Here is an 11,054-nt window from a genome sequence, read left to right on the forward strand (position 1 = left end):
GACGATTTGTCCGATTTGCAGCTCAAATGCCAACAAAATGTACCTGCAAGATCAGTTATCAAACTCCCTAGAAAAAATATTTCTAAAGCATTGGCAGACTATGAGAAAATCCAATATTTTATGTTGGATTACGAATTTACTGCAATGGCCTGCCTTGTTCATATACCGTCTGATTAGTTCCATACCAGATGATGAAGACTTCGCATTGAACTTTTGACAAATGCGAGGCAAAGCGAGGCGTTACGAAGCTACATAGAAATCTAAATGCATACAAACAGTACATACCTACCTGCTATACATACAAACATAAGTACATACTTGCATATGCACATGTAAATATGCATCGAGAGCATATCAATTAATCTCCTATACTCGTACATACTCTTTAAATATGTATCTGAATGACATATGTACATACTTATGTGCAACATAGAATTTGTAATTGTAATTAAGTAAATTTAATATTAGTGCGTTAGAAGGCTAGTCTAAGTGATTACTGTTAATATTTGCCAATGTTTCTTACTTGTCCGTGTTAATTACAAATTTTAATGTTTTATTCATATACAAACCTATATTTTAAAACTAAAAATCTAAAATAATTTGAAAACAAAACCTGTAAAGTACTTACAAATCTACATTCCGTTTCTGAGAATGCGCGCAAGAGACTAAAATACAATCGCTCAAAAGACCTTCTGGAACCACCATGAACAATTTCAGCAGTGCCAAGTGTCATTTTTAGTTTAGTGGCCGATTAGTTTTAGTTGTTAAATGTAAAAAAATATATTTGTATATGTTGACATTAAATCCGCCCATATCATACTTAAAAGTATACATGTAGTTGTAAGCAAAAGAAAAACTAATATTTATATATTTATTTTTGCTGTTAATAAGTTAAAGACGGTGAGAATACAAGACCACACTTGCCTCCGTGATTCCAAATATTTACATACTAGCACTAACGCATTACACTTCACATTTAATTTAAACCAAAAACATTACTTCCTGTAACTAACAGCTGCTTATGCCTGCAGAGTTCTCCTTAATCTGTTATGGTAAATCTATAAAACTCTCTTGAGCAACTACTGTAAAGTGTCTGTTGCAGTTGTATTTGCATTTCTTGCCATGAGCAGACACTAACTTTTTTTTTATATCAACGCGCACTTGTGCACGCGACATTTATATACCAAAGAGAGGTTTTTCGATTGTAGTCATGTTTGTCCGTCTGCCCGTCTCTCCGTTTTTTCGAACAAAAATTAATATATTTCAATGAAATTACTCTTTGTCCAAGTTGGCGGTGCCATGCCCACTTTTGGGTAGCCTAAACTTGGTAGTAGATGCATTGCTTCCCACCTCATTTACATGCTTACAAAGAAAGTGTCCTTCAAAAACGCGCCTAGATGTTGTTTTAAAATAAAGCGTGTGAAAGTGTAGATTCTTTAAGGCTTCACTACTTTTATATGAAATACGGCTCTTCACAATTATAAGTGAAAAATGGTTTCATTTAAATATCCACCATTAGCACGTCTGCAGGCTGTCATACGAGAATTACAATTTTCAAGCACTCGATCACACATTAGCGCATTGCGTTCAGCAATCTCGATTTGAATGTTGTGTTTCAGTTCTGGAACCGTTGTTGGCTTATTCGCATAGCTTTGCCTTTTCGAAGAACCTCCCATGATTTAGTTGGTCAGTTTATTTTGCCATTATAATGCTTCTTGATTGGCGCGATAACAGCTTACGTAATTTTGACCGAGCTCAACAAAGCGCGCCAGTCGTTTTTTTCTCATGCTAACTGGTGCCAATTGGACACACCAAGTGAAGCCAAGCCCTTCTCCATCTTATGTTTCCAATGCAGAGGAGACCTTCTTCTTCTTCTGCTACCACCAGCTGGTACCGCATCGAATACTTTCAGAGCCGCAGTGTTCGCATCCATTCCAACGAAGCCGCTGGATCTTTATTCGCTGCCTCTTGTCGTAAAGCTCATACAGCTCATCGTTCCATCGTCTGCGATGCTCGCCAATGTGCAAAGGTCCAACAATTTTACGCAAAATCTCTCTCAAAAACTCCTTGAACACTCCTTGGGACGCTTCATCGGATGTTGTCATCGTCCAAGCTTATGAGCCATACGTTAAGACGCGCATGATGAACGCCTTATAGACTGTTGGTTTTGTTGCCGAGAGAGGGCTTTAATTTCAATTGCCTGCTTATTCCAAAGTAGCAATTGTTGGCAAGAGAGATCCTCCGTTGGACTTATAAGACCGACATTTTTATCGGCAGTAATGCTGGTTCCTAGATAAACGAAGTCTCTTACAATCTCGAAATCATAACTGTGAACAGCGACGTGGGTGTTTTTGTTTTGTTTTTATGAGGAGGAAGCATTGAAAGCCTTACCACGTCAGTGTGGGACTTTAACCCGAACTAAACCTCCTACTGTCAAAGTACCGACCCCCCCGGTACTACCGTCAAGTGTTTCGTCAGGGGTGGCTTGAGCGTTGCACTCAACATCAGTTACTGTTCTGATGCAAAACGTCACAAGCTGCCTATTACCGCCCACTGTTAAGTCATATCTGCAGAGAGCCACCCTTGTCGGATCTATACGGCCCCTCCCTCCATGCCCCATGTGCGCTACTATAGAAAAGTTAGTTTCTCATAGTGGTGTCGTCAGTTCACCTGCATTTTCATCTCTGGATAGGCGCATCCGCCTTGCCTGCTCGCTATGTCGGAGTTGCTGAACTATTTCAGCAGCCATAAACTTTGTTCCATGGCTGTCTTCCAGTTTAGCCCTTATTCTTCTGAACCGGGGACTCGTGAAAAGCACATGTTCTGCGTCCTCCTCAACTGCTGGTGTGCACTGCTCGCAGTAAGGACTTTCCCAAAGCGGTGAAGGCACGCTTTAAAGCAGCCATGACCACTTAGGATTTGGCAGAGATAGTCGTCTACTTCTCCGTGCTTTCTCTGGAACCAAGCTTCAAAATTGGGAATGAGACGGTGGGTCTACCTGCCTTTGTTTGCACTGACCCATCGCGTCTGCCACTGATCCACGCAGCGGTGGTTTATGGATTTTCTCAGTGCCAGCTGATCGCATTGGGCTTGGTTGTTTCTCATACTTCTCATTTCGTACATCTCCTGCGCTATCAAGTCGAGTGGGCATAAATCAGCTATGATGGGCGCCGCATCTTCTGAGACTGTCCTGAAGGCAGAGAAGACTCTAAGAGTACACAAGAGGTACTTGGAGTTACTACTTTGTACGTATGAAGCGTGCTTGAATGCATCACCCCAAACTGTCGCGCCATATAAAAGGATAGACCTCACTCCTCCAGCCAGGACCTGTCCTCTGGTGTCTTGGTTCTCCTATGTTCGCCATTATTCTAGCCTCTGGCCCCGTCGCAGTCGCAGCTTGAATTTGAATTTGAAAAGGTCGAGCCAAGAAGCACCAGGAGATTTGGAGGCTCCTAAAACACCCAGGCTAAAGAATTGTATTTAAAGCTCTGGAAAGGGGGTAGATAGTCAAGGAGGGAGGGAGAAAAGTATCAGAGAAAGAGATAGGAAAGAATAGAGCTTTTGCTAGCGTATTCCAAGTGGTCTCGGAAGCTAATGCGGTGGTCTACCAAGACGCCACCAGTGACATGGGTGCCGATACGCGAATGTGCGAACTGTTCGTTTGCTGTCACCATTATGTGAAATTAATCGACCGGGAAACTTAGATCACAATAATCCAATGTTGGGTGTGTGACTTGTGGCTCCAATCTGTTCGTTGATGTGTTTCTGAATCTGTTTCTTGAATCAGTTGTCTATAGGGATGCCCATTGACAGCAACAGCTCTTTAATTTTCATCTTCGAAGAAAAACGGGTGAACTATTCCACCAGCCCAATAACCATCTTAAACTGTACATGCTTTGTGAAATGAGCTTCATAAAAATGAAAAACCAAAATCAAAGAACCGATTCACGGAATTTCTGCGTTGCCTGTGATCTGTTGGCTTCAATTCTTGTGTTACCTCTATTCTCTAAGGCTGCAAATCCTTGTATAAAATCTGCCAAACAGCCAATTCATGAATGCCTAGTTGTTGAGAACGTCGAGGTAGCGATGTTGAAGGTTGTTCAGCAACACTTTGCGCTGCAGCAGCAATCTTCTAAACAGAACGTCCAGTTTTTGGTCTACCAGTCCTTTTTCTATCCTCGATAAAACCAGTTTCTTGAAATTTTTTCACCAACCTTTGAATTGCCGACTCATTCGGACGATTGTTTTCTCCAAAAAAATCACGAAATTCGCGATTGTTGTTCTGAAAGATCGAACATTTTTATAGAAAGTTTCAATAACTTTAACGCGTTGTTCGATCGTGTAAAATGGTACATCTGCCTACTGGACAATGGAATTATTCACTACTGACATCTAGGCGTCACTTTTAAAAGACCCTTTATTATGAAGCTTAAATTAAAAACGCACCCGTTTGACAAAGTAGCGTAAATCGAGTAGAAATTTTTCACATATTTTTTATGCAAGCATGCTCCACTAAACAATTTTTGTATTACATTTTTTCTGTAAATTTAAATAAGAAGTAACGATAATAGAAAATTAGAAAATAATGCGAAAGGTTAAGCATGCTGAATGCTATTAAGAAAACCATTTCATTTCCGACTTAAACTACTATTGCAAACCTCCACAAATGTAAATATTAACTCGAGAATATGTTGAAGTATTTTTGCGAAAATGGGCGCAAACCGTTTATAACCACACCCACCCCGCATATACATAATGTAAATTTTGTAAAGAGTAAGAAACGTGATATCTCTGCCATAAATAAAGCGAGTTTACTCAAATTTGATACAAATTATAAACCAAAAAATAACAAGAAATATCACGAAATCGAAATTTGCGAAAATGGGTGGTGCCACGGCTACTTTTGAGTGAATGCGTGGATCTCGATAACGAGTTAATAAAACTCGCCTAAACTTGGTACATCTCATTTAGATCCGACTTTAATATTATTGAGATCGAATAAAACCCGAATAAAACCACGCCCATTATTTACAAGCATCCCTCTGATGTTACAAGCAGTAACTTTTATTGCCTATGAATTTGTTTAGTGCCAAAAATTAACAGTCAGCCCAAATTAAATTTTACCGAAATGTGCGCGGCTGTATAAGCTCGGTCCGATCGGTAGCTTTCCTAACTTCTTGTACAAATACATCGAAGGTTTCTCGATTTAAATGTCTGATGCAGTACAAGGCCGAGCAAAAGCTCTTCAGCTTTGACGATGACATATCTAAAAATGAGCACACATTTAAAACTATTTTTTATGCACACATACATACACATGTATGTAAATATATATATAGAGTAGAGATTCTGTAAAATCGATTAACAGAAAGAAACCTACTAACATTTCTGGGATTTTATTCTGCTGTAAATCTCTTTGATTCGCCAGGCGCAGCGGCAGTTCGCATTTTATTTGACAATAGCATGAAGGCGAAGTATTTCTGTACAGAAATTAAGCGCCAATTCACACACACACACACACCTAACGCAGGGCTGTTATTTCACACTCATTTTCAACATTTGACATTTTTTACACTTTTAACACTCATTTTCGGGCTTAATAGTTTTGAACCTAACATTCACCACACAGTATGGGTCTTGTGTTCTGAACCGTCGTTTCGTTTTAAATAAATATTAATTTTTTGTCATAAATAATAGATGTGAACTAAATACTTTATAAATCTGAAGAAACGGTTTTGTGATAATTTAATAATTAAAAAACAATTAAAAATTTATAATTTACATTGTTTAATTTATTCACACCAAAATCCTGGGGGAAACCTTAACTAAGATTAGGAGACGCTGTGCGGATTTAGCAGCCAAGCAGTTGGACAATGTCGTATTTGCCATCGTATGAAAAGTTTTGATTTATAGTATTTGTAAGCGATACTTTTCGTAAATCGTGTATTGCCTTCTTATCTAAACTATTCTTGCATGAAACTTGTATTCTGTTCTTTCAACTATCTATCCGTTGTTCTTGGTATTGTTTTTGTTGCTATTGTTGAGACTGTGATTCTGCATTTGCAACTATGATAGTGTTTATTCTAATTTAGTAATTGCCATCCATATCACTTTCCATAAATGCTTTCTATTTTTCCCAATATTCGATATTTTACTCACAATAAATAAATGAATCATTATTTTGCAAAAACAGAAAAAAGATAGAACCATAAAAAATTAGATTTTTTTAACAGCAACCTGTAATGCCATGGCCGCCTATTAACTATATCACAACCCAATTGTCCATCACCGTTTTTCAGGTTTCCTCACGTATTCCGGACTCTTTGGATCTGAGCGTTCCTGGGAGCCCGAATCCGTATCGCGAGCTGGTGGAAAAATATGAAGCTCTGCTCGAGGTGCAATGCTCCGCGATCGCGCGTAAGAACATCACGGCAGGTGGAGCTGACATTGGCTCCGGTGGCGGCAGCGGCAGTGGGGGTGACGCTATGTCATTAGCCGATGAGTTCCAGTCATCTGGTGAGTTTAGTCAGTCACAAAAATCTCATACACTATCGTCGATGGCCGACGAGCCAACGGCAGATGTGTGTGGGCAAATAACGAGTGCAAATATGCCAGATGGCGGGAACTCAAATGTGCAACTGCCCAGTAATGATGCAACCACTAAAGTTGCCAGCAGCACGAAGAATCTGCGTGGGCGAACACCCACTGAATACTCAGAGACGGAAACATCTTCCTCTGGTTATGCCGATGAGACTAGCAATAAGTTCACGCAAACGGAGAACAGACCTGGATCGTTTCTATGTACTATCGACGATGGTGAGGTTTGCAAGTTCAGCATTTATGATGACGCAAGCCCCATTGAATCGCATTTCCGCAACAGACCTGAGTACAAGGAACTATTCAAAGAGATTTTCGCTGTGCTAAAGAAGGCGGCTACCAATAAGGAGGAGGGCGAGAAATTGCCGCTACTCGATGATACAGAGCCCATTGCTGCTAGTGCTTGTATTGCCGCCAAGGTGCCACCAGTGACGCCTGCAAATGAAGAGCTGCCTATCGACTTCGCAGATGATGCACAGAGTGTTATTTCGTCAGCAGTATCCGAACAATCGTTCGCCATGTCCGAGTGTATAACGAAGCTAGAACGAAAAACCGCGAAGAAACATATAATTGAAAAGAACCAAGAGAATCAACCACCCGTGCATGCGGGCACATCTATCACTACATTGGTTCTTTCCGGTAAGTCGCCAATCGTTGAAAATGGCCGTGTCCTGACGCCCTTGAAACGCGAGCCACTTGAATACCTTTCGGTTGGAGTGGGTATAAAGAAGAAGAACCGCCGCAAGAATCGCAACTTCAGTAATGATCGTTGCGAGTCTCCAGCCACATTGCCATCGCCACCACGCTTCTTCATCGCGAGTGGAAAGAAACGACGCGATGTGCGTCCGTATGTTCAATCGCCGCTGGCAAACACCACTGCTGAACATCCACGCTCCTCGCGCGCCAGCGGTGGTGCACGATACGAATGGAACGGCAGCTCGATGGTCATTTACAATCGCAGCCTGAATTCGCCTGCCACGCCGTCCACATCGCGTAGTCGTGAATTGGATGCAAATGGTCTTGAGTACCGACCAAGCTTTCTATCGATGGAGCTCAACCAGTTGAAAAATTTAGAGATGTCCTATGCCGAAGTGCTGCGCAGCGCAGGTAGCTGCAAGCACGGGCATTGCCAGACAGCATCGCATCACCACTATCACTATCCCTATACGCAGCAACCCCTCAATCATCAACTGCCCCAACCCAATCAAAAGTTGCCCCGACCGCAGCAGCTAGACCATCAGGCACAGCAGTCTCCTCCGTATATCAAGCAACAAAAGCCACCCAAAAACCGCAAAAATTAAGCAATAGCCCTACATTCAAATATCTTGTATTTACTATAGTGACCCATTGGAACCCATTTAACTTAAACCATAGAGATGTAAGAACACACATACAATTATTCCCAATCGGACCCATTTAACGGGTAGAGACTGTAGAGACATAAGAACATACATACATATGTATAAGCGTACTGATTCTAATACTGCTAGAGTTTAAGAGCTGCGAAAAGCAAACCTTTTGCCCCACTCCACTAGCTAGGAAACATACTCTCTTCCAACAAAATATAGAAAAAATAGGCAAAAACAAAAAACAGTTATCTCAAACAAATGCAATAAATGTAATCCATTGAACATAAACCCAACACTAATACAACTCAAGTGACAAATTTTAAATCCTGAAGTGCTTATCACAAAGGATAACCAAGAAAGAAAAGTTATGCGTTCCTAGCTAGTTCAAGGATGTGGAAGAGCAATAGTAAATAGTTCCGGAAAATCGTTAACAAAAGTTGTGCGGTTTTGAATACCTTTTTCTATGTAGTAGTGTTAATTTTTAGTTTTAAGTTAGGCTTAGTCCGCAAAATGTTTTTAGCTTATTGAAAATGTTTTGCTCCTCGTCTTAGCTTTAATTACTCCGTAGGCTTAGATAAACAAAGAATAATGTTCGAGTCTCCTCGTGAAACCATATTTGTACAATTCATCAAAGGTATTTGCAGTGCGCAACGTGATTTGAAGTGGGCGGAGATAGTGGTAGTGATTTGCGTAAAGTCCACACCCGCCACTCCTTAATATAAGTTAATTTAGGTCCCGTTTGTTTAAATTTGTATTTGTCGTAAATCATCACCCAAAGGCCGTTTCCTGTAAATATTGCACCTTTAAATTATGAATAATTTCACTGACTAAAAAGAAAAAGGACTGAATGTTTTCCGATTTCCGCGACGTTAATATATGTACAAGTATTTTTTGTAAATCATCACCGAACGGCCTTTTCTGTAAATAGTGCACATCTAAATTTAATGTCTTCTTACTCTCTCAAAAAGGTAAACTCATTTCGCCTTTCGAATTTATTGCCATAAAATATGTGTCTCGTTAAGTGTCTATTTCACCATCTCTTTGTCTGTAAATAGTGCACTTTTGAATTAAAAGTAGGTTTAACGGAAGTATTTTTGTACTCAAAGATAATTTTAATGAAAGAAGAAAGTATTTTTGTAAAGCATCAGCTATTTTTGTAAATAGTGCACATTTCAATTAAAAGTAATTCTACCCCCTCAAAAACTCAAAATATCCTTTTTGTCTCCATAACTTTAATGTATAAAATCTATGTTTCTCTAAGTGTCTTTCTCAACGTCTCTTTGTCTTTTTCAACGTCTCTTTGCCTTTTTCAACGTCTCTTTGTCTTTTCCAACATCTCTTTGTCTGTGAATTGTGCACGTTTAAATTAAAAATAGGTTTAATCAAATACGAAATATGCAAGTATTTCGTAAAGCATCACCCCCATTGTCAATTATCAAGCGACCTAAATAATTAAACTCGGACTGAAACGTTTTCCGCCTTCCAAGAACTCAAAGTTTCCAAGAATTTTTCGTAAAGCATCACCCAATCACGCATCACGCATCACGCAATCACCCATCTTTGTATGAAAGTATTTTTCTTGTACTGTCATAAATGTCAAAAAGGAATAATCAAGTGTTATCTAGAATTTAAGTTTGTAAAAATAAGATAAGAAGGTCCAAATGGCCCAGTGAATAAATGAGTGCAGTGGTTGTGAATCTAACACACCAACTGTCACTTTCTAATTTTAATTAATTGTATTCCTGTTTTGTAAATAGTACGCGTTTAAATTAGCATTAATCTTCGAAATGTTCTTTATAATATTAAGCTATAAATAATTTCTTGGTAAAAAATCGCACAATTTCTGGTAAACTTAAAATTCATTCTCTCATCTTCTTTTACGTTAAGGCCCACTTCGAAAATTTAACACTTTGTTAAATCGTGGAAAGCGGGGATAAGATTTAATACCAGCACTTTCAAATCTTCAGCACGCTTAAACTTCAAATTTTGTAAATTCAAATTTTTGTTGCAAATTAAAAATAATTGTTTTAATAGCACAGCCAATTCTAGACGCTTAATTAACATACATATGTATGCTATTCCATCTAAAACTAGTTCGGTGTTTCTCAAAAACATTTTCATTGGATGTAATGCATGTGTGCATTTGTAACTTTAAATGTTTTTTAAATGTTTTTTAAAATTTAACATAATGAGTGTTAAAAATAAGAAAGCAACACCAATATTTAATACTTAATATTTAGTCGGGCCGATTGAACTGAATATTGTATAAGTAATAATAGCTCCATAACAATAATAAACCAAGCGTAGAACAATAGCAAATAAGAGATGTTTTGATTTTAGCCTTTGAAGAGTGCGGTAAGTATGCACCTGCAAGTATATTTGTATGAGCACTTGAGCGACAAGAAGCTGCTATCTCTTGCTCTCTATTATCTGTGCGCTTTATAAGTTCGTCTGCTCCAATATGTTGTGTGTCTCTCGAACGGAGAGACTTACAGCTTTTAGTCCGGTCAATTTAGACATTCGAAGCTACTAGAATTCATAAGAAGCTGAAAATGGATGAAATTGTTCAAAACATTTTATATGTAAAACAAAATTTTAAAGCTCCCAATCGATACGGAGTGACGCTCAAGACTAACAGTAGTTCATTTAAGGGGAATTCTCACACAAAGCAGGCATACGACCGTAGCCAAGCACACAATTGAACAGATGGGCAGCTGTCGTTTCAAGGTTACACTAGCATACAAAATAAGGGACTGGGTTTCATTTTACCTAATATTCTGAGAATTATACTTATGTATGTGTATGTTTTATATTTTAAATCTCAGTTAAAATCACCGATAGAAAAGGATGTTTACTTATATTACAGCTACAAAAATGTATATAGTATACACAAACGTGGCGTGCTTATGCATATTATTACACTTGCAACTCTTTACTTCGTTATATCTTATAAACGGTGGTATTTAGGGAAAAACTTATTGATACCTTTTTTGTAGATAATTTTATGATCTACAATTTTTGTCTGAGTTAATTTTGCGATAAAACTGACCGTTTTCGAGAAATTCACGAAAACCCCATTTTTTTAACCTTTGACCTCGAGTAAATTTT

The 11,054-nt window shown here is 38.8% G+C and overlaps 1 protein-coding gene across 3 annotated transcripts in view; it reads left to right on the plus strand.

The window, feature by feature from the left end:
- Positions 1-9,676, plus strand: part of LOC129238007 (uncharacterized) — a 121,211-nt gene extending 111,535 nt beyond the window's left edge. For all 3 annotated transcript variants that reach the window (XM_054873034.1, XM_054873035.1, XM_054873033.1), the window contains exon 8: positions 6,300-9,676. In XM_054873034.1, the coding sequence (XP_054729009.1) occupies positions 6,300-7,898 (1,599 nt within the window). In that variant the 3' untranslated portion in view covers positions 7,899-9,676. The remainder of the gene's footprint in view (positions 1-6,299) is intronic.
- The last annotated feature ends 1,378 nt before the right edge of the window (positions 9,677-11,054 follow it).

The sequence above is a fragment of the Anastrepha obliqua genome, chromosome 2 (genome assembly GCF_027943255.1).
Source record: "Anastrepha obliqua isolate idAnaObli1 chromosome 2, idAnaObli1_1.0, whole genome shotgun sequence".
NCBI lineage: Eukaryota > Metazoa > Arthropoda > Insecta > Diptera > Tephritidae > Anastrepha > Anastrepha obliqua.